Source organism: Xiphophorus couchianus, chromosome 22 (genome assembly GCF_001444195.1).
Source record: "Xiphophorus couchianus chromosome 22, X_couchianus-1.0, whole genome shotgun sequence".
NCBI classification, from domain to species: Eukaryota; Metazoa; Chordata; class Actinopteri; order Cyprinodontiformes; family Poeciliidae; genus Xiphophorus; species Xiphophorus couchianus.
The window spans coordinates 9,142,751-9,169,360 of record NC_040249.1 but is presented as its reverse complement, the minus strand read 5'-3'; the positions used below and the strand labels follow the sequence as shown (position 1 = coordinate 9,169,360).

The window sequence follows — 26,610 nt, the reverse complement described above, 5'->3', positions numbered from 1 at the left end:
ACAGTAGCTTATGCAACCCAGTGGATTGTTGGGATTATAGCAGACTGAGTTGTTTTAAATTAGATCGGTGCGTGCATGATGGCATCACCGGTTGTAACAACCAGCAGAAAGATGGTTGTCAAAACATTATGTCACAAAGATTTGTGAAGATAAAAAGTAAGCTGTAAATTGAGCAGTTCGCCGAAGAACGTGTTGAATCAACATTTTCGTCTTTTAATCATAAACTGTGTCCTTCCTCCTTCTGCTGTCCCTATTATCTGCCTACTTTATGAGTGGGGAGATGTTGGCTCAGGATTAGCTTTCTGCAAGAAACTCGGACAGAAAATGGAAAAAGCAAATTGCTGCCAAAGTTAGTGGTTCAGAGAGGTTGGTTCATTATAATGGCTTAATGGATCCTCCAGGACGCCTCCTACATTTACACTCTCTGGAAAGGATGCTATCCAAATGCAGGCTAGCAGCGTTGCAGGTCAGTTCACACACTTTAAACTCATCAGTTTTAAACTTTGCACCCTAATTAAAGTTGTCAGAAATGATAAAAAAAAATTTTATTTGCACTTATACTGCTAGAAAAACTGTCATAGTTGCAGACATTTTTCTCAAGAGCAACACAAGGGATTTTGCTCTGTGCTCTGTTAATGTTTTCTTTATATGAAATTGGGTATTATGGAATATTACACGTTTTCCTGAAGTCCACCACAGTCTTTTATCTTTTTAATGAATTAACTGTGCTAAGTAATTGAAAAACCACTGCTGATAAAAAAAACAACAACAACAAAAAAAAAACGTCAAAGGTCTTTAATTGTAGCAGGACAATTTTGCCTACAGCTTACTGGCATATGTTTCTTAAACCATTGGGCCAGGTTGACTTGGTTTGCTTTTCTTCCTAATAAATAAAATCATTGATGGAAAACTACTTTTTATATTCTCTGAAGTTATTTTTGTCTGGTTTGGAAATGTTCTTATTCTTTTATAACATTAAATGTGACAAAAAATCAAAGCCACAGCAATTCTGTAAGTGGACAAACAATTTTTTTGATCCCTTTAAAAAACCAACAATTAAAGCTGCAGCTCTGGCACATTAGTTTGTTTTTACAATGATAGATGAGGGCTTCAAGGTTGCAAAGTGGTTAGTAATGTTTCCTTGCAGTTTTGTATTTTAGTCTTAATCAGTCTAGCCTTACACTCCTTGAGTTTGTATATTCAGTGCTAGTGCTTCTTTCCTATGTTCAAAAGCATGCATTTTTGGTTAATTGGTCTCTATCAATAATATGGGACACAACAAACAGTCCAAATATTATGTGGCATAGCCAATACTCTAATTCTCTGGCATTAGCAATTAAACAGTAAACAGAAGGTATAGGACTGTAGTTAGGGCTATAAACAGTGTTTTTAGTTTGGGAGCTAACAATCTGTAGTATTTATTGGGTGTGCCGACACCTTCCCTTCAGCTCTTCAGATCTCAATAGAATGACAGATGCTTTGTAGTTGCGAACAGTTTGTTGTCAAAGAATGTAGAAATTGTGAAATGCTGCCACTTTGCAGATTCTCGTTTTGGGGAACCTTCAAAGCTTAAATATAACGATGTTTACTCCACTTCTGTGCCGGATGTGGAGGAACAGCTAAGAGGCAACGTCTTTGCTGTTTTTCCTCGAACCTTCAGTTTACCAGCTTGGTATTTGCAGTTTCAGCAGGAACATGTTTCCTTGTATAACAGAGGAAAAAACCTATAATTCTTGTCAACGATGCTTGCCAAGTGTTAAATGTCAGATTTTTCTTGTGCAGAGGTTGCCGCAGCAGATGGAAGACACATTATCCAGTCAGAGCAATCCCCATCCTTCACATTCCTTCAGGCTAACGCAGGAAAGACTAACGACCATCCAAAGAAATTAACCTTAAACTGTATTTTTAGATATGGAAAGTCAAGTGGGTGGCCTAAACCAGGCATTTCAGTCTAGACAGCAGTTTCTATATGTTGCATTTTTCAGAGGCACAACAAATATAGAAGTTGTAAAAGTAGTCACAGTAGTGGTCAGAAGTCCTTCAGAAGAGACAAAAACAGCTTCTCTGAATCAAAGGTTGACTGGCTGGACTTTTTTTAAAGTCAGTCCTTGTGCTGAAGGACTGCTGTGTGTCAACCAGTGGAGCCAGGAAAGCAGATGAGCCATAGACCAAGGCTTCGTTCAGAACATGAGGGGATCCTTTCAGAAGCTGGTAGAAGTGAAGGTTGTTCTTTTCGTCAACATAGGTCTTAAATGTCGTTTTGTGCTGTTTTTGGCTGTTTTTCGCCGCTATGCCTCAGGTAACTGCTGGTGGGTGCGTTGGATCGCATGGTTTACCTTTTCGTGCTTTCATTTCGGATCTACTGCTAATAAATTCAGACAATTGGAAATAAATGGACTTTTCATCTCTCCTTAACAGTGGGGTCATATATCTGTAGTTTTGCTGAGCCGAGGCATTGCTCATCGTTTCAAGTCATAAAACAAAGTTACTTCATGGTACTGACTGTGTTCTTCTCCCATTCATAATATATGGAAGAGTAATGTCTTCATGGTTCATAATTTTGCTTGGGTAGGGATAATTTTGCAAGGGTGCAGTGGCATAATGTTTTGAGCATGCCATTGCAAAAGGTGCTACATGTCATATTTGTACACCTCAGTTTTGTTTTGGACCTCTGGCATCTCCTGCCACATTAAATATTACATTAATGTAGTTACTTTGCTGTGGTCAGGAACCTGACCACAACAGACAAACATGCATTAAGACTACTCTTACCTCACAATGTATATTTGTCATTTTATATACACTTGCATGAGTGGAATATACTAGAAATAAATTACACTTTGAGTCTGGGGATGTATTTGTTTGCATGTATGATCCAGAAATGTAATTCTGAAGTTATTTTTCACATTAGCTTGCCAAACTACACCATCAATTGAACTTGACCAATATTTTAACTGTACAATCAATCTTTTACTGCTGTGCAATTTAAATATTGTTTGAAGTCAGAGTGATGTGCTACTCTTATTGAGTGTGGCATTGTATATGGGCATAATTCCTTGCATGCTGAAAGTTACTGTTATGTTTGAAACCTTTGTAAGGACTGGTAAAGTTTTTGTACCATACACTCAAGCAAAAAAAAAAAAAAAACATATTTCAGCTGTCAAAACCTATTATACCCATCACGCTCTGTCTGCCTTGCATCTTAGTGATACAAGAGGATACAAGGCTTTAGGTAGACCAGAAATGCCTTTTTTAGAATCTGATACTCTAACTTTAACAATTTTATACACAGTCAAACCAGCCTGTCACTATTTTTGGGGGGCATGTTAAAATATTCTTCAGCATGAGAGGCTAAACATACTACTAAAATTACTTAATCTCCAGCCTGAAGTGGCTCCAACTGTAGTAGGTACTCCTACATACTTTCAGAGTATTTCAACTAATAATCATTTGATCAATTGGAGCCTCTCCCAGAATGTATGTACAGCATTAATCTGTCATCCCCAGATAGCCAGGTGATAAATAAAGTAAAATAAGATGGTGATATAACGGGTAAACTAAATGCCCTCTGTCCTGATAAATTCTTCTTCTTACATCTCCTTGTTCAGTTCTTAATGTTAGATACCTGTAATATTTTTCTATGTGAAACATGCAGAGAAAAGTAAAATATATAACAATGATGCCAGAAGATAAGTATTTTCTTTATAGAAGCATTTTAGGGTTTTAGAGGGACTTCTGAAAGCATCGCTTCAGCTTTTGTATTTTTTGTATGTTTCATATTTCTGAATGGATACTTTAATATTAAGTTGTTATACATAAATCTCTATACGGGAAAGACAAACACATCTGTTTTGGATTTTAACAAGTCCGCCTTGTACTGTTCTTATCTAATGGCTATGTTGTTCAATCTCAGATTCTCTCTCAGGTACCAGCTTGCAGTATAAGTTGATTTAAACTGAGTTGGTGCTCAGCTGTGCTGAAATAAGTCCACTGGTGCCTGTTTAAAACCCTTAGTTCAGAAACAGCACAGTTCTTTGCAGAGAATTTGGGCTGTTCCACAGTATGACTCCATGTGGCTTTCAAAAGTGCTGTATGGCACTGGACACACACCTGAGCTCCAGATGCACAAACTGCATGTTCTGTTCATCAGGGGTTCACTGTCAACTCCATAAATGTCAAACTTTAACCCGTTAACTGGCGGTATCCCATCCACAGGACAAATCTAGTTTGTTTGAATACTCTGCCTTTTTTCGCTGCCAGTTAAGGGGTTAAAAGCTGAGTTTGCTAATTTGGTTCTAGTATGTAAAGCTTGCACAGGCAAGTTTAAGTTCTTTACAGCAACCATTAATTATAAGTGAAAGCACAACTGGCCTAAAACAATCTTTTTTTTTTATTCATATCCATGTTATGCATAACCCTGTTAAGGCATGCCATTGAGATTCCTACTATTATGAGTTTTGGAGTTTGATCTTTGATTATGGTTGTGATAGTATCCATTGTGCTATTCAAAGTACTAAACCTAAATTAGCAGAGGCTACAAATGCAAACTGTGTTTAAATGTTGAGAAGTTCTTATGATTTATAAATATAGTTAGAGTAGGATGGACCTGTAAGAGATTATCACAACATAATCAGTTTTTGTCATTGTGCTAATCATAGAACAAAAGAATCATAACAAGCCTATTTTATTAGCTCACACCAAATATAAAAACCATATTAACAGTACCACAGAAGCTAAAATCCATGTCTTTATTATTTCTGCTCTTTGGGCCAAAGAAATGGAAAACAAATAGCACTCCTGGATTGGCTGCTTTGTAAGGACCAGCCAAGAATGTCTCAATTGCTAGTCATACCAGCTTCCCAATTTTTACTATCTTTCAATTACTTTTATTAAAAATATTAAATTTTTCCACAGATCATTTGAAACTGTGTTCCACAGAAAAATGAGCAAATTCATGAATCTGTATGCACAGAATCACTAAAGTTGCTTGCAACAGCGATTCAGTAACAAAGGAGAAATGCACCGTTAGTTTTCACACCATCACTTTCCATGTTTTTTTTAAAACTAAAAATATTTTCAAACAATTTAATTGAAAAGATTTTTTACCATATAAATGGCATAGCAGAAATGTATTTTTTATTTTTTTATCTTGATACCCTGTCACTGTTTGGTCCCCACTACAAATCTGTAACCACACTGTTGAAAAATGATAGATTTCTTCTTTCTCTTCTTTGTAAATAAAAATTAACCAGATTGAGCCAAGAGCTTAACTTTTACAATGAGGAAACATCACTGCATCTTTATCAAAATCAGACAGTTGCACTGACAGATGTAGTCGTGCAAACACTCTCCTTCCAGATATTATGTATGCTTTTGTTTTCACCCTGATCTGTTCAGTTTATTAGAAGCAGGGAGGGGACAGTTCGTAACTTATTTAATCTAATTATCATTTATCTTCTGTTTCACCTTTGGGTACTCAGATGTAGAACTTTACTCCCTCAACTCCTATGATTTGCACCATTAGTCTTTCCTTTCTTGGCTTCCATTAAGGAAATCATTTGACATAACACTGCATACTGTTACATTTTTTTTAATATTTGAAATCTGTCGGCTATTAAATAGTTTGTAATCTGAAACATTTATACCAAGGGCCCTGTGGATCATATAAGCACATTTACATGAAGGTTAACAAGTTCCAGAGATCCACGCAGACTTGAGAGCGTGATTTCATCTGAAAGTTAGGATTGTGTAATTCTGCAAAATTGCTGTCTTGGCAGCAGGAGACCCACACACAGAACAGCTGTTTCTTTTGCAATGACCTCAGTTGAGGAGTTGTATTGCTATAAAGAACATGAAATGTTAACCCTATCACGTCTGAAATCGGCGTCCAAAAAGTAAGGATCGTAACGTCCATTTTGGCCAAACCTTGTTAGAACATGATGGAAGATGTTTGAAATTTCAAGGTGTGTTTTACTGTAAACATACAGCTTACACCACCTGGCTTCCTAAAGCTGTATCTCTACAAATTCATGGTGCCTTTAAACAACAGTAGTGGAGCAGACCTTTTGTGAATTAATACATGAGGACAAAGATGTAAAGAATTTTCTTACTCCCTCTCTTAGTACTCTATAATTGCAACCTGTCTGATATAAAACTACAAAGTTACATAATGTGCATTCGTGTTTTGGTGTATTTAATGCTTCTTTTGAGGCTCGGTGAACTCAGTTTAAGCAGTTGCCATATGGAGGGATGGTTAAATATTATAAGCCTCTTGAATCAGTAATCTTAGATTAGCAGCATATGTTTTATGTCTATATGCGCTTTCAACCGGGTGTTTCATATTCAAACACCTGACTCTTATACAGCTTACATTTTCAAGCGGGCAAAAAGGACACTTTGCAGGTAAGCATTGCTTTGGTCCTACCCCCTGCTGACTCATTATTATTGTGGTTGATTTCATTTGGTGTACCATAAACAGAGTTGAGTTTATGAGCTGTTAAACACTTGAGAGTTAATTACATGCTTGCACCGACCTAATGAGCTATTGCAACATTTCAAAACTGCAAAGTTTGAAGTGATTTAAAACGATGATGTCACTGTAATTAAAAGCTAATTAATTATATTGCTCATATTTTTAAAGGCTTTGATTTGCACTGTGGAGTAGGGGAATCAGTAATTTATTTGTTTTGATTTGAATTCTTTGGGCAGCATGATGTGTTTTGTGTGGTTTTTAGTTTCAGTCTGATTTATAGGCGTGGCATTTTGAATCAAATCAAAGCTTTCATTCAAAGACTGAGAATATTACATGGCTCGTTATGTTTCCGATTGCTAATAAGCAAATCTTAGAGCCAGACAACGTTTCTTATCTTAACCCTTCAATGTGAGTGGCTTACTACTGCTAAAAAATCTCAATAAGCAGCATTTTATGTGTTTTACTGTTGCTTAGCCGATAATTTATATACATCTGCAAGTTGCAGAAATATGTGGAATTTGAGGTTGTCTGGATAAGTATGGGAAGAAAATGTCAGAGAATTAAAAAATATTATACTTTACTCTTTTCTTCTAAGACATTCCTTTTTTTATTGTATGCCTTCTTGAATACTTCCTTCTTTCCTCCCAATTAGTATTCCCATATTTGCAGTTTCCATTTTTTCAAGTGTCCATATGAAAAGTGAGCCATATGTTGTGATCTGCAAGACTCTGCAAGTGTATCAGACAAATCATTTTGTACATTCATGCCAGAGTCTATACATCAAGCTGTAAACAGATCTGGAACTATTTTATTCGTTGTCGCCACCATTGAGAACTACATTCTTATGTCTGTCAACAGAACTTCTGCGGTTCCTGTAGCTTCCAGCTTAATTTGATTGGACGGGCAAAGAGACGGGAAGTCAATTTGATGGTTATGTTAGTCATCAAATGTTGGAATGGTGAACATATTTTGAGTTTTTATGCCAACAGCTGAATCAATCTTCTCAATGAAATGAGTCCAAATCCTACACCCATCGCTAAAGTGGACAAGACAACCGCTAATGGTGGTTTTGTTCATTTTAGCTCCTCTGGGAATACCGTGGCCATCTTGGCTCTCTCATTGAGTTGTTGAAGATGTAAGATTGTTTCGAAACCTAACCTTGTTTTAAGCTTCTCCTCAACACTAGCTCTGATTAATGTAAAGTTATTTGTTCTTCATAATGCTCTTTGTTCGTGCATGTTTTCAAAAGTCTGAGGTACTTATAAGAAAAAAAGCCATATTCCAACATATTCATACTGACCAGACTCTACTTACTAATTAGGTAACTCCTGAACATAGTTTGGCAGTTTTAGACTAAACGGTGCTAATTACCAATACATGCCACATTTTTCAGATTTGTATTTCAAAAAAAATAATGAAAAAAAATAAAAATTTTAGTTCCACTTTTCAATTATGCTCCACTGGGTCAGTCTGTTTCTATTTCCATTTTTCCATTTCTACATTTATTTCTTCTTTGATGTTTCATAAATGTATTAATCTCCCTTCTGCTCTTCTCATAACTGTTATGGATAATCATAAGCAAAAACAGCACTTTGTACCATGAGACTTTCACAGATTATTGTACACTTGAGGTTTGGACCAGCTGTGAAAGTGTCATGGAACAGTTTTGTCCTCTTTATGGGTCGTCTACACAGCTGTCAGCCATATTGTAATCCTGTTACCACAACAAATAGTGTGCATGTATGTGGGCGTGTGTGTGTGTGAGTGGGTGTGTGACATATTAAATATAGCACTTTTTTTTCTGCCAGCTTTTTCTTTTACAGGGATCTGTGGGCGTTTCCCAATCATGGCTTGACTCCACATTTATTTGTTTAATTCATTCTTAACTAACAATTATTGGCAATGCATTGACAGTTTGATGTATTCTGATTAACAACGTGGACAATATTTAACAGGAGTATTTGTTAAATTTGTAAGTTTCTCAAGAGCCATGCAAATTTGGTGTTTCAAGCCACTTACATCTCATTATTTATTTATTCAAAAATAAAAACACACATTTAGATGGCCAACGTCTTGTATTTTCATAAAAAAAAGACATAACTTTTGCTCTTAATACCCTCTTTTAGGTCTGTTAGGATTACCAAAATAATTTTTTTCTCTAAATGGCAGAATAACGAGATACATTTTTTAAAGATTTTGTTTTACTTTCTTTGAATTTAGATGTTTACATGCACTACTACTATGCCTTTAAGCTTTTTGGGGAAGCCCAGACAATGATGTCATGAATTTGTAAGCTTCTGATAGCTTATTTCAATTTGAGTTAAATGGAGGCGCAACTGTAGATTACATCAAGGCAGCACCTCAAACAGTTCCTTATGTGACATCACGGAACTGAAAGGAAATCTCATAATATATCTGGAAGAAAATTGTGGAACCTACTAAATTTAGCCTCTGGGTGTTTTGCTACAGAAGGACTGATGCACTTCACCAAATTAGATTGCATAATGAGAAGAGACTACTTGGTGGAAACTGTGAAGCAAAACCTCAAGACATCAGCCAGGATGTTAAATCTTGGGTACATATTGGGCTTCCAAATAGACAGTAACTCTAAGGAAAGCACCAGATTAGTCATAAGCTGGCCCTAAAACAGCAAAGTCATTGTTTCAAAGTGGCCATCACAAAACCCCGATCGCAGTTCCATAAGAGATTTGTAGGCAAAGCTGAAAAGGTGTGTGATCAAGAAAGCCCTCAAACCTAACTCGGTTGCACACGATCTCTCAGGAGGAACGGGCCAAAGTTCCCTCAAAGTAATGTCATAAACTTGTTAAAAATGTTTCCGTTAAGTCAATCAGTTTTAAAGGCGATTATACAAAAATAATTAGGAAATGTACTGTATGTCCAATTTTGAATGTGAAAAAAATAATAAAAACTCTAAGTAGAAATAGTTATATATTTGGTCTAAAACAGCAAAAACTTAATCTTATATAAGACAATAAAACAGGTGATGTTTTTAGCATGCAAAAATGTGGTTTGAATTATCTCTCATTATGTTGAGAAAACCACATTAAAATTGTTGTGAAAGTGACAGTTTTTGACAGTTTTATGCTACATTTCTTCAGATGGTGCTCACACAGTTTATTTTGCACAGTTTCTCATAGTAGAACTGTTAGCCCACATTTTTGACTCATGAACAAAGACATATCAGGTCAGAGCTTCGCAGAGCTTCACAGAGTGTACCCTGCTTTAGAGGAGGGCATTAACATGAATTGCTTATTTGGCAGAAATTTTGAGACATAATGAGCACATGCATGTACTTTAGCACTCACTCACTTATTCATTTCATTAAAATCTGACTTTAAAGTGGATCCCCATATCCCCTTTTGAGGCTGTCAGCAGAAAATTGTCATCGTCCCGAGTACAATTAAATCATGTCATCTCCTGCACAGCAAATGGACAATTTGGCCTGAGAATAGCATTTCAGCGGTGTCCTGCCCAATAAAATGTTTGGCAGATTGTGATGAAATGCAAAAGGAAAAGAAAACTTTGTCATGAGTCGACCCGTAGCCTGGCAGTGTTCATGCTGATGTTCTTGGCAGTGGAAGCGGTCACCATGTGAGGAAATTCACAAGAATTTTCATGCAGGTTTTGATTTATGGTTTGTGGTTTAAAATGATATATTAAACATGAGCCTTCTAAATAAAACAAATATGAACCAACTTATCAGAAGTGTCTGTAAAAATGAAAGAGCAGCTCATCGTGGTTATTTTTTTTAACAGTACAGAGACCTATTCCTTGCTTTTACTAGTGACGTTTATCTACACTATTTTGATACTTTATGCACCTTGAGGCTTGTTGTGAAACAAAAATTTGCTGTAAGACCTGTTGTTTTTCAGCCTCTGTTGTCTTTTGACAGGTTGGTGGTTTGTCAGCACTGCAGAGGAGCAAGGTTGGGTTCCAGCTACCTATCTCAACTCCCACAATGGGACACGGGACGACTTGGAGCTGGGTGCTTCCAAAGCGGGGGAAGGTAAATCACTGCACAGACTTCTGTTGTCACCCACCTAAATACATCCTCAAATATTTTGTTATTTAACCACATAGCAGTGCTTAGGAAAAGTCCCCTTACATTTGTTCAACTTTTGCCTATGCTGAACACACCTCATGATGAACCAGGGTGGTGGCAGCTTCATGCTATCAATCAATCAGACTTTATTTATAGCACTTTTCATACAGCCTAGTGAATTGCAAAGTACTTTACAGAAACAGAAAGACAGAAACACAACGCAATTACCAAAAGACCAAATCAAGTTTAAAAAAATGATTGATTCCAGTAGTTGTTGATGATAAATTAAACATGGGAAATCTATAAATTATAGTGGTTGGGAAGCTGTGTAAAATTTGCTCTCCTGGCAAAATAACTAGAATGAGAGAAAAAAATAAGTCTTTGGAAATCCAAACCCAGATGAGATACTTCCCTAAAGACTCCACCTGGAGGTGGTCCTACAAAGTCTTGAATCAAGGCGCCTGAATACATATGACAGCTACAGTTTTCAAATTTTATTAGAGTTTTTAAACTTGAAATAAAATGTAACTTTACAGTTACGTTGGTCTGACACATAAAAATTCCAATGAAATACACTGGAATTTGCACTTGTAACGTGTCCAAATGTGGAAAGGTTCCATGGGTGTGAATACTTTTTCCAAAGCACTGTACCCACACACACAGCAGAACCTTTGATCCGCAACAGAGTGGGGAAGACTCAGGTGAGTGTCTCTGCAGCAAGTCCACACTGACAGCTGAGGTCCAGCAGCTCTGAACACCTCTCTCTGTCTGTCTGCCATTACAGCTTCACTCTAACAGAGTTTAGATTCAAACCTGAGTAAACACCAAGAGGTGCCGGGAGGGACCCGGCTGCAGTGTCTGAAGTGATGTACTGTAAAGCCGTAGGTAGGAAGGATACAGTGCAGCATTTACGGCTATGGCCACCTTGGAGTGAGCTCATGAAAGAGGCACGAGCTTTCATCAGCAGCAGAGACAGAAAAATAACATCATATTTCACAAGTCATACTGTTTGAATTATGGCTGCGGTTACAAAAGAAAATCAGCTCTGATGTGACTTAACACTGTTTTGTGCATTGTCTGCTTATCATTGCAAATTGATGCTGAGTGTTGATGCTAGGGTTCGTGAGTTTTCTGAAGTCAGAGAGAGCCATCCAAGGCTTTAATAGCAAACACACTTTATAGAGATTTGTTTTCACCAGAATAACAGGCTGAAGTCAGGATCCAGTCAGCGATATTTCCCTGTTGGACGCAGTGATAGGCCTTCGCCGAGTCTAATTCTTAGAATGTAAACGGAGAGCATTTAACTCAACCTGAAACAGTTCAATCAGTGAAGGCACAGTATTAATGGAAAATATACAGGATTTGCCAATGCTCTGGTCAAACAAAGAGCTTTTTTAGAGCACAGGATTCTGTTGGCACTGAACTTCTTAATGACTCCTAGATGAGCTAAAACAACAGATGAGGTGTGGCCAATACTGGAATGGCTCCTGTGTTTGACCTCCTGGATACATACACACACATATGCATATAAGATAAAAAAAGGTTTATTTGCTACAAATGTGCAAACATGTCTGTGCCAACTCTCTCCATTCAGTTGGAGGTAGCTAAAAGTTGTTATTTGAGTTTTGTTCTGGAGGGATGGGGAGGGACAATCTGTCAGTTTAATTAGTGTTTATGTGTCTACTCAGTCATGAGAATGGCATGAATCTCATAAAGATCCTCTTTGTCAGTTCTTCACCCATCTGTGAAGCACAGTTGACAGAAAAAAAAAGAGTTCTGGAAAACAGATATTAGAAGGGGATGTAGAAAAGAAAGAAAATAAGATGCAGTGCTGTGGAAAAAGTATTTCCCCCCTCACATATTTCAAAATGCATCATGAAGAGGAAAAGGAATAAGTCACACCTGATTTTAAGTTGCAGGACCAGCCAAACTATGAAGAAAGTGGGATTTGTAGTGTGTTAAATACAAACATTTTGTAAAAAATTATGAAGGAGAATCTCTGGCCATCAGTTTGTGAAGTTATGCTCAATAGTGTCTGAGTCACGGAACAATAATCCTTGATGTAATTTTTAAAAAATGTAAAAATCAAGTTCTTTTTTAAGAAACCTAGTCAATTCCTGACATTTTTGATGCTGTAACATGGTGCTAAACAGACTTTTCCACTGTGGTTGAATTAAAACAATACATCAAAGAAGAGTGAGCCAAAATATCTCCACAGTGACGTAAAAGACTCATTGCCAGTTGTCATAAATGTTTGACGGCACCTGTTGCCCTCAAGCAAAAAGCTACTAGGGGGCAATTATATTTTCACAAAGTGGCAGGTTGGGCGGGATTTATATACTTTTTTTTGCTGAAAAAAAATCTAATCAAATCATCATCTTTAATCTTCTTTTTTATATATTATTATATTTTTATATTATTATATTTGTCAAAATATGATTAATGATTTGAAACATTTAGGTGTGACAAAAAAAAATGCAGAAATAGATTAAATCTGTAGGGGAGCAAATCTCACAGTACCATACCTTTGAAACTGAGGCAGTGTGTCATTGTCCTTGTTTTGCTTTGTGCAAGCTATAGCTTTTGGACAATAGATTTGCTTCCCTATTGAAAGACACATAATGTTGCCATGATAAGTGGGACAGTATTTTAAGCAACAGCTCAAAGGAAAGACTGAATTTTACGGGAGCAAACAGCTGGCATTGGTATGTCAAAAAAATCTGCACAAAATTTTACATTTCTCAAATTTCATCTGCTCAAACTGTTCAAAACTGAAATGTAAGAAGGCATTTTGGCAAATGAGGGGGATTTATGTACCAAACTATTTCTGTCCTCCAAGTAGTTGCCAGGCAACAAGTGGATAGTATTGGGAGAAACAGACTGGCATATAATCCCCATATAAAAAGACAGAACTTGTGATTTTAAAAAAAAACTCAATGGGTTTTATATAATAGCTTCAAAACATTTGTACCTATTCAGAACGGGTCTGATTTGCAAAAGAATTAAACAACAATTGTGACAATCAAATCTGAGCAAACCAGAGATTGTGTAGCCGTCAAATTCACAAAGTTCTCACTAAGGATATATTTACCTGGACCTCTCTATACGGCGAGAGACTAGTGTGAGCTCCTCTTGATTTATTGAAAGTAGACACCCCTTATTAACAAGAAAGCATTAATATACTTTTTTTTTTTAGTCTAGCACACCTGTAATCATAAAACTGCGGTGTTTAGGGTGTTCATACAGTGCATATAATCGATATAAAATTAGGTGCTTAGTTTGTAGATGAAGCATAATTTAGCGTAATTCGAACCATTACATGGCAGTAAAGTACTTATATGAGCCTTGCTGTTAGCTATGTACGCACTAACAGATATTAGTGATTTACGTAGGAAAATGTAGAACCCCGACCGATTGAAAGAGATTGTGCAAAGAGCAGTGGTCAAAGATGGAGAGTGTTTTTCTTCCATCTTTGTATCTTTTATGTCTACTGCAAGAGAAGATCAGTTTTGGGTTGTAATTCAAAACTCTTGTTTGACACAGAAATATTTCAAATGTCCCGCCTCTACTTGAATTTGATGCCTGTTGTTGAATCTGATGCATTGTGAATAAGATGCTGATAGAGCTCAGAAATGATGAGCAAAATTATGAACCTAAAAGGGAATGCAACACATTTGTAGTGATCCAGGTTTTGGTTTTTATGATTTTTCATCGTTAAAAAAATACATGTGGTATGTGTAGAAGAGAAAAAATGTATTCATCACATTTACATTCATGAAAATAAATTTATTCATCACTACGCTGCCTTGTCTTTTATTTGATAATGAAACATTTTTTTTTTTTAAAATATCTTCAAAGAAAAAACTTATCTGGTTTAGTATGTGACCCAGGTAGAAGAGACCATTTTGGTTTCTCCTGTTTTGTAAACATAACAAAAACCAACTATGGACCATTTCAGCTGTACCCCTCCAACAGGTGGTTAACTCAGTTAGCTCTCTTAATTAATCTACATTTCTGCATCAGCAATGTGTGCACCATATGCCCAGACACAACATGATGAGAAAACCATTTTAAGAACATCCTAATTACTACATCCTAATCTGCTCACTGTGGCAGAGATGTCTTGGTTGCAACACTTCCTTTCTAATCATCAATCCATCCATCCATGTCTAACTGCTTATCATGGTTTGTACTGTTGTCTTGTTTTTATGTCGTCTACGTGACTAATAACGGGTCTCCTCTGGTCTGGCCCATGTCATTTGTGTGCTGTGTGTTTGTGTAACATTTACGCCTGCTCTTCATGTCTCCATGTTTGTTTGTTTGGTAACTACGTTCATATGTCAGTTACTAAGCGACATAAGGCTCATCTGAAGAGGCTGGACCGGAGATGGACGCTGGGGGGTGTCATCAGTCGGCAGCAGAGCCGAGGTGAACTAAGATAAATTACCCGTTGTCTCCCTCCCTCTCTTCCTTTCTTCCTTTGGGTTATTGTTCTCTTTCACACCATTCCATTCATTGTCTCTCATCACATGACTCAGTTTGCTCCTCTCTCCACATGTGCATATTTGTTCTGTTTTACATCTCGCTTTGTCTTGCAACTTAACCCATTCATCATGTAGCGCCATGCACAAAAACTAACCACTCATCTCATCTAAAAAGAACCAGTAATGTTAAATTAGCACCTTAACAAAGAAAAAACTTACTCCAGTGAGGGCACCAACTATTAATGCTAGACTCAAATTATTCTTTTATATTATAGTCGTAGGATGTGAGTCGAAACTAGCAATCTGAGCTTTGCAGAAAATCATTACACACTCATCTGAAAGTAGTTACATAATAGACCTTGGAATGCCTTAGGCTGCATTTTAGAGCTGTATTTGACTTTTTATGAGGAAATTAAACATGTATGTAGATTTGCAACGAGTATGGACTTTAGCAAGAAAAAGCAACTATCTTGCAGTGGTTCAGATATTTACAAGTACTGACTGATAAACAAAAAACCTCATTAATACCTGTCTTAGCGGTCTTTTGATTATGAACAAAGAAGAAAGGAAAGGGAAGGCCTATGTTTAGCTCTTGGCAGTGTGAGCTCCTCTTGGGATTATAGAGAGATGTTGACTATGTTGATGTGTTGACAAAAAAAAGAAGAACTTTTTGCAGACTCTGCAAGAATAATTTATAATGGTGTTGCAGGCAGTGTATGTTGCGGTCAAGATGATGTCTGATTCAGAATTTCCCTCTATGCTTTTTCTTAGGAAAACACTGAGGCAGTGTCTCCCCATATGCCCACATGGTGTTACATCTGTTAGATGTAACACCATGTGGTTAAAGTCCTAAATGAAAGAGGAATAAAGTATATGACATTATGAAGTGGCTATTAAGTTGGTTCAAATAAATAGATTTGCTATTGTTGCACAGAAAAGTACTTTTTATATGCTGGTCTCCCTTTTAAACTTCCATCATCTGTTTAGACAGGAACTGCTATAATAACAGGAAACAACGATATTACTCTGCCCCTTGGCCTCATGGGAATGTAGAAATGAGCCTGATGTCTTTGCTTGCTATTATGTGCAGATTGAGGAGATGATTCCTGTCACAAGGCCATAGACACTGGGATTTTGCCCCCTATGTGTTGCGTTTTCTAGTTCAGTACTCTCAGTGTAACACTAAATATAGTATTAGTGTGATAACTGTCATGATTAACATAATTTCATAGCATTTGTTATGTTGAGTTATGATTGATGTAGTGCCTTCCTTAAATATTCATATCCTTAGAACTTTTTAAAACATTTCTACATATCACAACCAACTTTGTGATCACAAAGTAGGTCATAACTGTAAACCCAGTGATGCTGTAGTTTTTAAAGCTTCTCATAGATACTTAAAAAAATGTGGCATGCATTTCTATTCAGCCACACAGTATAAAACGATTGAGGTCTGAACTTTGACTAGGCCAGTCTAAAACATAAATATGCATTGATCTAAACCATTCCACTGCAGCCCTTTTTGGGGTCACCATGCTGGAGGACGAACCTCCCCCTAAGTTTCAAGAGTTCTGCAGATTCTAACATGCTTTCTTCCAGGATTCCACTATTTTTGCATAACTAAAAGTAGCACCACACTTTTCAGATTTGTGGGTACAACAACATGGCAAAGTGTATGAATGTTTATGAGGCATTGTAACTGATAGCAGATTGTCAGTGTAGTAAATAACTGGACATAAAGGTAAATTGAAATGAGTCTGTTTGCCTCCAAAACGATGGAGTGTGTCATCTCCATCTTTTATGTTATTATATATATGTTTGCCTATATATATAAACATATATAAACATATATTAATATGTTAATAATTGACATATTAAATGTTTATTCAGTGGTGGTGGGGGATTCTGAATCTTCCTATCATGTAGTGTGTGTTATTTCAAGAATTAGCTAATCAGAGAACCTTTTCATTCCAAATTTCTCTTCTACACATACCACATGTATGTCCCAACATCTGGTGGGAGAATAAGAGAAAAAAACTTTTATTTGTTTTTGCACGTTTTATTTACTTTGTCAAAAAACTCAGATCTAAGCCAATTTTTCTTTTCATTCCTTCCATCGAACCATTTTTGGTTTTGTTCAGGATTAATTAGAGAACAACAGACCTTTTGAATGAAAAAAATATGTTATTCTACCACCACCACCATGGCGCCTCACTGCTTTTTATGGATGTTGAACATCAGAATAGTGCTCAGTGTACAGTGCTTACAGTCCTCATGCGGCGTGTTGTACCTATTAGTTCTTAGTTTTATATTGTTATTTAGATCCTTGCTAAGCAATTACCTTAATACACGCACGCCATCTGCGTAAGTCCAGAGAATTCTTTTTAACTGCTGCAATGGCAAAAACATTTTCTTAAAGGCATGAATTTATAGTGTCTTGTAGTTTTTTTTACTGCATTATAAAGTTATTTTGGCTTCATTAAAAAATTATAAATACTGATAATGCCAGAGAGCATTTTAACACATGAACTAAGCACATCAGTGCAACTGGCAGCTGAAACATTTCACAAAAATGTGATTCAGTCGAAGAAAGACGGATCTCTCTATCAGTGCCTTCTGTACCATTCGGTGCCAGCGTTTCATGAAAACTTTCCTTTTTGCTTTTTCTTTCGTGGCAATTTATATTTTGTTTTAAGATTTATGACATTTGTCAGATCTTAGCTGTTTTTTTGTCATTCCCCTTTTCTAACAGAAGAGAAGTACATCACAGTGCAGCCTTACTCCAGCGAGGGCAAAGATGAAATTGCTTTTGAGAAAGGAGTCATTGTTGAGGTCATTCAGAAGAACCTTGAAGGCTGGTGGTTTATCAGGTACGCCTCTGCTCACTTGCTGTGGACATTTTTGTCGGCCTTCATATAAAAAAAAGGCCAATTTTACGGTTGTCTCTTCTCTCGCAGATACCAAGATAAAGAGGGCTGGGCTCCAGCTTCTTACCTCAAGAAAGTGAAGGATGATTTGTCTCCCCGTAAGAAGACTGTCACAGGCCCAGTTGAGATCATTGGAAATATCATGGAGATCAGCAACCTGCTAAACAAGAAAACTTTAAGCGAGAAGAATGTGCAGACTGAAGGAGTCCCTGAGAGTCCCCAGGTTTCCAGGAAGGAGATCAGCTTGCCGATTCCCTGCACTGAATCCAGTCTAGTTAATGCTCCACAGGAGGGAAAAATCAAAATAGAACCTGCCTCACCAGCTGTAGCCCGGATAGCCCCACATCGAGTGGAAATAGGTCAGTTGTGGCAATTGTATATTATGTTTTATATTGAATAACTAATAGATTTGTCTCCATTTGGCTCATCATTCATTTCTCTTTTGTGATAAATGGTGTCTTTTAAATCTCTGAAAATTCTACAAATCACTTTACAATGTGTTTCAATATCTATGCATTGGATGCTTTTTCTTTGTTTAAGCCACACCAAGACATATAGCAAGGTTGATGTGCACAAAATCTACACAAGTACATTATCCTCCTCCCTGATAAATATGGATGAAAATAGTAACCAAATGCCTTTTGTCTTTCAATTCTGCTGTCACAGGTTCCCCTGTCCTGAGGCAAAAACCTCCGCCTCGAAGAGATGCAACCCTGGTAAGAATAATCCATCTATTTACTTTGTTTCCTAGTTGGTTTTTTAACTACTGAGACACATCTCACTAGTTGGTCATTTAAATGTTTTGCACAGTTAGTTTAGGTAAAGGTTATAAACAACAACAGAAAATAGCAAAGACTTCAAAAGCAAAAATCTCATCAACTTTATTCTCTTAGTTATTTACCAAAGTGTATGCCCTTTAACATTTTGTGCAAGTTGTGAAAAAATATAGACCTACAGATTTTTTTTTCTTTTTGGTTTTACTTTCTGTTTATTTTTGATTAAGCAAATAAAGCTATCCAAACCATGTTGGCTCTATGTGAAAAAAAAAGCAACCTAAACCTTATATTATCTGGGTGTACAATGTTAGGTGGCAACGGCTGCCATTGGCATTTCTAAATGGCAGTCAGTCTTTCACATCCTTGTAGAGGACGTTTTATCTGCTTTTTTTTTTTTTTTACAGAACTGTGTTCACATTGGAAAAATGTTTGAGCATAAGTGGTCTGTCAAATATCCTAATCGGATTCAAGTCTGGCAAATGTCACATACGGCTATGTGTAGTGTCTGAAATCTTTTAACCTACTTCATGCTGTCAGATAGGTTATATTAAGTGTTCAACAAGACTGACAATCATCTGTCCTCTGGGTACCATAACTCATTTACAATAGAAATTGGGGTTGACAGAGTATGAAGAGATCACTTTTGTGTTGCTTTAAGAGCTTTATTATTTAATAAATGACATTATAATTTGAAAAAAAAGCTTTCATTTTGTTTAATTGAGCAATGTTTTTGCTACAATTAGCGAAAACCTAAAAAAAATATGTTTTATGGGTCAAATACTTTTACATAGCACTATATATGCACCTAGGAATGTATAAAATACCATTTAAATTTTAGGTTAACAGTCCTAAAATAAAGTAGTTGTAGTAATTAAACCCAAAATTGTGAAGTAATTTTAAAATAACAGCAGAATGAATGAAAATGCAAATCTGCTGTTTCAAGTTCTTTAGTTTTAAGTAAAATTACTCTTTAAATGGAGTGAGATGCAATAGTGTGCATGTTGTATGCTTTTTCACTCATTTTCAATAGGTTTAAAAGTCTCTTTTTATCATTTAGGGTTTTCAGCTGCCCTCCCCTCCAGAGCCCCCTGCAGTTGAAGCTGAGTATTACACCATTGCAGATTTCCAGTCTTGCATATCCGATGGCATCAGTTTTAATGGAGGACAGAAAGCCGAGGTAAACACCCTTTCAAGTTAAAACTATGAAACAAAATGATAATAAATTTAAATACAGTAAATGCACACAATCCTCTGCTTCATCATTTTAGCATGTTTTCTTAATCCGACTCCTGCTATTAAAAATGTAAATTTTTTTGTTTGTGTACTTTAGGTGATTGAAAAGAATTCTGGTGGATGGTGGTATGTCCAAATTGGTGAGAAGGAGGGTTGGGCTCCATGTTCCTACATTGACAAACGTAAAAAGCCCAACTTGAATCGGAGAACAAGCACTCTGTGCCGCCCAAAAGTACCACCTCCTGCCCCGCCTGTCAAAAAACAGGATTCAGTGGAGACAGCACCTCCTAGCAGTCCTGGATCAGATGCCCCGGAGTCTCCTGTATCTCCTAGTGGGCCAGTTTATGAAGAGCCAGAATACGATGTACCTGCCATTGGAGATCTGGATCTGGAATCTGAGTTTGAGTTTCTGAGAGGGGAAAGTTCTCTGGTGGACTTTAAGAATGAAGAAACGTCCTCTGAAAAAGGATCTCATTTGTCTTCCAAGCCATCTCCTGCTTCATCACTCCACAGCGCCTCCTTTAAATTGGGTGAATCATTTGAGGATGGTCAAGAAGCAGAAGGAGAAGCTGGGGGAGAGGAAGAATGTATCTATGAGAATGATGGCTTCCTGCCCTTCAGGGAGACCCCAGAGAGACAGTGCAGCAGAGACTCAAACTTATCCAAGACAAGTGTTTTGTCAGAAAATGGCAAGACTGCAAACCAGGCATCAGGTGGATGGAGACCTGCTGGTAACAGACTCAAGATTGACTTGAATGGGACTCCACTTTCAGCCAGATCTGAGCAAGCATCCAGTCCCAAATCTGCTTCGTCTGAGTCAACCCCAGATCTCTCCAGACCAAAGAAAGACAATGAAGAAAGCAAGATGACCTCCTTCACCAAGTCTTCCTCTAAATTGAGACCTGTAGTGAGACCTAAGCCACAGCTAGCCAAGGCATCTAGCGCAGAGAAAATGGACATCAGCACCTTAAGAAGACAGCTGCGGCCAACAGGTCAGCTGAAGAATGGCACCAAAAGTAAAGGTGAAGATTCTGAGACAGCTTCAGTCATTTCCTCAGAAGATTCCTTTTCATCTCAGAGTACGTCCGATCTCTCATCCATCTACTCCAAAGGAAGCCGAGGTGAGTCTGACATGGATGGTTTCAACCTGTATCGCACAACTGATCCCTATGAGAAAGTTCAAGACTCTGAGCTCAGCTTCCCTGCTGGGGTGGTAGTGGAGGTCCTTGAGAAGCAGGAAAGTGGCTGGTGGTATATCCGCTGGGGAGATGCAGAAGGTTGGGCTCCTACATACTTTTTGGAACCTGCCAGACAACAAGATGACATGGGAGAATATGAATCCTATGGTACACCAACCAAACCTGGATGCCTCAGCAAGTCCAACAGTCTTGAAAAGAATGAACAAAGGGTGCGGGTGTTGAACAACATCAACCTGAATTTAAAGAAGGTCATGCCACCCATTCCTTCCAAACCTCCAGGTGGTCTCTCCAAACCTGCAAGCTTGTTCAGCTCACTTAAGCAAAATAGCACCAAACAACAGCAGGTTGTCAGACCTCAGTCTGTCTTCATCTCAGCTCCAATCCGAGACGGTGCCAGTCCTGCTGTGTCCCTCAGAAGAAATGAATCCCTCAACTCAACAGACAACCCCCGTGTCAGCCCCACAGTGCGACGCAATGCTTCTTTTGGTGCTGTGCCTCGCAGTCTGCCATCAAACAACAGGAACAGATCTGGTACCGGCAGCTCGGAGTCTTTGGGCCTGAACTCTCCGAAGAATGCTCTTCCAGTGTCCCCAGTCAAACCTAAGCCCCACATCATCCACAATAACCTCAGGGAGGTATATGTCTCCATTGCAGATTACCATGGCGATGAGGAGACTATGGGATTTCCTGAGGGGACAAGTCTGGAGGTTCTTGAAAGAAACCCTAATGGGTGGTGGTACTGCAAGATTCTGGACAATGGCAGGCCAAGGAAAGGATGGGTTCCCTCTAATTACCTTGAGAAGAAGCACTAGATCTCTCTCTTGAGCTGACAGTGCCATAGACATACGTATCCAGTCTTATAAATGCATTGGTTTACTCTAAAAGGCTAATCCGGTACCTGCATTAATACAAGCAGCAAAGTGAAATAGTAACCAAGTCAAAACAGATTACAACTGGTGAAATGAGTCTACATGTTAAGTACCTAAGACCTTGCACTAAAAGCTTGGGATTTAGTGACATAACCAAGTAGCAGCAATAATTACTGAATGTTTGCCAGAAGTTTAAGCACATTACAAAAATATTCACAACCCTTAACGACTTCACGTTACGTAATTTTACGATCACAAACTTCTGTGTATTTTGTTATTAGTTTTTGTCATAGACCAACACAAAATAGTGCATAGGTTTAAAGAAAGTGATTCAATTTTCAGAATTTTTTTTAACTCAGCCCCTTTAGCTCTAATATCCCTAAATAAATTTAAGTGCTAGTAGTGAGTTGTACATAAAATCTTAATAAGATACAGTGAAGTTTGTGATTGTAATAAGACAAACTATGGAAACGTTCAAGTGTTATGAATACTTTTGCATGGTGCTATACATTTAACTTGAAGACTATCTTCAGTTTTCTAATTCTTGAACCATTTTCTGTAACTTTTAAATGCATAACTTAACACGTTTTAAGGAATTAAAGCTTACTGCATGTATAAAATGATTCATTATATCAACAACACCTTTCACTCATTTTTTTTGTGCTAAAGAAAAGCTTTGTTGTCTAAGCTGCTTTGTGTTAGTCACATCATGGTGCTGCATGTTATATACTGTACGTCTCCTTTATGTAAAGCATTTTATCCATTTTTTGTAGTATTGTTCCAAAGAAACAAATTGTGAGCATCTCAGATTTTCAGTATTTTGATTTGTTAGTCATTTCTGAATGAACTTGCAATATCTTTTTTATCTATCCTTTTTTTCTGCAAAAATTAAATCTTGCATCAGTTAAAAAAAATAATTTATTCATTCCTTACACTTGTATTAAAAAAGATCACAGCTTTAAACAGACAGTAACATTTGAATTTCTGCTGGGCAGTAAATTTGACATAACTCTTTTTTTTGGGATGCTTCTTTGTGTTTTATGCCAAATGTGTGACCAGTTACAATAACTGAAGTGCCAAAAATGACTCTAATAAATGCACTTTTTGACATTATGTGTATTTTTTGTTCCACAACGTTTAATAAGTTTTCATAATTCCACAAATAAAGGACACTTCTTTGAATTACGAGGGGCGAATACAATAATAATAATAATAATAAAAATAAAAATAATAATATACAACATTATTAGTCTTTCTTTAAATACAAAAAACTAAAACATGCATCTGTCAAATTGTAATCAAAGGCTTAATTAGCATTAAAATGATGATTAAAAGAAGTAATTACCTAGAATAATTACCAATTAACATCTTGAATAATGAACAATGTAATGACAAGGTTTCAGAAGACATAATCACTGAGAGGATCAAACAACAGAGTTGTTTCCAACCATTAAAAAGGGAAAATGTTGTCTAATGCAGAGTGTGTTTATGTGAACAATAATCTCATCTTGGCAAAGAAGATGAGATCATTGTTCAGATAAATAAAAAAACAAACAGTTTGATTGGTAGTGTTATTAAAATAGATCATGTTTGATTACTTTGCATTAATATCCTTAATCCTAAGCCATAACCATTTAGGAAAGATTTAGGAAAAGCAGCATGTTTGGCTCACCAAGCTTTTTAATTCATCTACAAAGGGAAAATCAAATGGTTTAAGTTACCAGAGTTGCATTTTGAATTTTGCAGACTATTATTCTGCAACCGTCAGCTGTAAACAGATTAATGGGAAACTAAAACACTTAGTTTTACAGAGACAGGTGCCACACATTAATTATTAGATGAAGTCTCTCCAACATAATCAGATTAACTTGCAATATGAGATACGTGAATCAGTATATTAGATTATTTGTGTCATGCTAATTTTGATCGTATCCACATAAATTTGATCATTCTCAAGGTAAGAAACAGCAGAAATGACATACATGCAGTGCTGTAGAAAATGTTATATCCACTCATAATTTGCACGTTATTTATTTAGTCTCAAATTAATATGGGCCGCACAGTGGCGCAGTTGGTAGCACTGTTGCCTTGCAGCAAGAAGGTCCTGGGTTCGATTCCCGGCCGGGGTCTTTCTGCATGGAGTTTGCATGTTCTCCCTGTGTATGCGTGGGTTCTCTCCAGGTACTCCGGCTTCCTCCCACAGTCCAAAAACATGACTGTTAGGTTAATTGGTCTATCTAAATTCTCCCTAGGTGTGTGTGTGTGTGTGTGAATGGTTGTTTGTCCTGTATGTCTTTGTGTTGCCCTGCGACAGACTGGCGACCTGTCCAGGGCGTACCCCGCCTCCCGCCTGGAACGTAGCTGGAGATGGGCACCAGCAACCCTCCCGACCCCATTAGGGACAAGGGTGAACAGACAATGGATGGATGGATGGATAATATGGGCCCTTAATGACACATTGTTACACACTGAAATGAACAAAACTAATGTATTTTAAAGTCAGACATGAGTTCATTTATACATTGTCAGATTTCTACATGCAAGATCAAACATTTTTAGACTTAGACTTTTTAAAATATATCTGTAAATAAATACAGTATATGCTGTATGTGCACAACTGAATGTTATACATGGATGACTTTTTGGAGGCATCAACAATCTCCTGGCATAATTCTACTCAGAAATTCATGAATCATTGTCCAATTTGGAAGACCCATTTGTGGGATTTCTCCTTCCTCCCTCCTTGTCCCTCTGAATTTGACAATGGTCATAATGGCCAAACATTTTAATTTTTATTTCAGCAGACCACACAAGTCTCCAAATATCAAAGTATTTTTACCTGAGTGCACAGTTAACATTTTTCTTTTTATATTGCTTTTGGACGACTGGCTTCTTCCTTGCTGACTGGCCTTTCATGTCTCCTTTCACTCTGAATTACTACCTTACTAACGTCTGACAATTATAGGACAAGTTGGTGTTGTGCCCTTCTCCTGGGGTCTCAGGGACACAGAATCCCCTGGAAACACACACTTCCATGGTGCTGCCGCCTGGTAATTGTTAAAGGGGTGGTATTATGTATTCTCCAGGCAAATGGTGCCTTTTTATTGCATTGAAGCATTTTAAATATCAGTGGACACATGCAAAAAAGCTGAGCAGTAATCATAAGATTAGTTTGAGTATAGCAATGCTAATAATATAATGTAAATCAAACCAGATTTATTTTTCAAAATTAATTCTGTTCATCTAAGGAATACAATGTTTTCATCAGCTGTAAGTTGAAAATAATAATTAACAGAAATAAACCCTGAAAACTGTGTGTAAGAGGATAATGTTTTTACCTGTGTGGATGGAGTTGCCCAAATATATAAACTTTTCAGTAACTTTCTAAATTACTGAACAGGGCTTTATACAGCATGTGTAGAATTAATGCAGAACATACTATTAACCACTGGAGGGCAACATTGCACAATATCTTAGTAGGGATTAAACACTATCACAGTAACCTACTTGGGGATTTTATCAGCTTAACAATTAAATAGTGTGGAAGTGACAATGATCAGTTGACACTTTCTAACATAGTTGTGATTGATCTTACAGTTTGTCCAATAGGACTGACAAAGAGATGTCACATCCAACTGAACACCAAACACCAGCTGAGCGGTGCAACAAGAAGAGAAGCAACCTAAAAACTCAGGCTCTCTGATGTCTGGTTAAGATTCAGAATCAATACTGCCTACTGCTTTTTTTTTGAAATCCAAACTTAATACCTTAATAGATGGTGTTTGTGTTTGGCCAAGCAGCTGTCTGGCAGAGATAGTACAACTCAGCTTGAGCAAGTCTGGCAAACCCTTTGAGCCTTTAGAAGGCTGGCGGCCAGGTTCACTGAGAGGTCTTAGTGGAAATTCTATGTGTACACAGACACTGGCGAAAAACGATGCATTCATGTCACTTTCACAGTCACAGACTCTACCTGCACGTTTCCCTCTGAGACTACTCAACCACGAGTGGCAGCCACCACTGCCCTGTTTCATGTCTGGACATCATAGGCTATGGATTGGGCCATTAGACAGTGCTGCAGCAGAACCCCACAGACAGGCCAGCTAACATCATAACTGATGATGTTAGCTGTGGCCAGGTCTACATACCACAAATGTAAACACTTTCCTTGTGAGTTATGGTCGTTTACTAAAAGCCCTTGCCTGTGTTATTTGCATAGTATATGCCGCAATGTTAGTCAAGAACACTTGTGAGAAGGATTGTACAGTACAGAGCACCTTTTTGGTTTCTATCTCCTTTCCAACTTCAAATTTCTGCTAAGTGTTACCATCAAATATTTGTAATGCATATTTAGAGAAAATATAGTGACATTTATCCAATCTTATACCCCATTTGTGCCAAATTGACTTAATATTCATGCTGTGCAGAAGAGCTGAAACAGTAAAATCACAAGTTTCCCCTTTCATAGCAATTTAAGCCAAATGGCTCGACCTAAGTAAAGAATGACCTTCCTACACACTTGCAAGAGCTATAAACTTGTGCTTCTTTCATGTATGAGTAATAACTTAAAGAGAAAAAACAGCAGAAAGG

At 37.3% G+C, this 26,610-nt stretch overlaps 1 protein-coding gene across 3 annotated transcripts in view; it reads left to right on the top strand.

Moving 5' to 3' along the window:
• LOC114137711 (SH3 and PX domain-containing protein 2A) overlaps positions 1–23,133 on the top strand; it is a 70,573-nt gene extending 47,440 nt beyond the window's left edge. For 2 of the 3 annotated variants that reach the window (XM_028006501.1, XM_028006503.1), the window contains 7 exons: positions 10,386–10,499; positions 14,880–14,963; positions 17,772–17,889; positions 17,977–18,305; positions 18,613–18,662; positions 19,780–19,899; positions 20,053–23,133. In XM_028006501.1, coding sequence (XP_027862302.1) covers positions 10,386–10,499; positions 14,880–14,963; positions 17,772–17,889; positions 17,977–18,305; positions 18,613–18,662; positions 19,780–19,899; positions 20,053–21,966 — 2,729 coding nt within the window. In that variant the 3' untranslated portion in view covers positions 21,967–23,133. The remainder of the gene's footprint in view (positions 1–10,385; positions 10,500–14,879; positions 14,964–17,771; positions 17,890–17,976; positions 18,306–18,612; positions 18,663–19,779; positions 19,900–20,052) is intronic. The other variant, XM_028006502.1, reaches the window with a different exon arrangement.
• Positions 23,134–26,610: the final 3,477 nt, after the last annotated feature.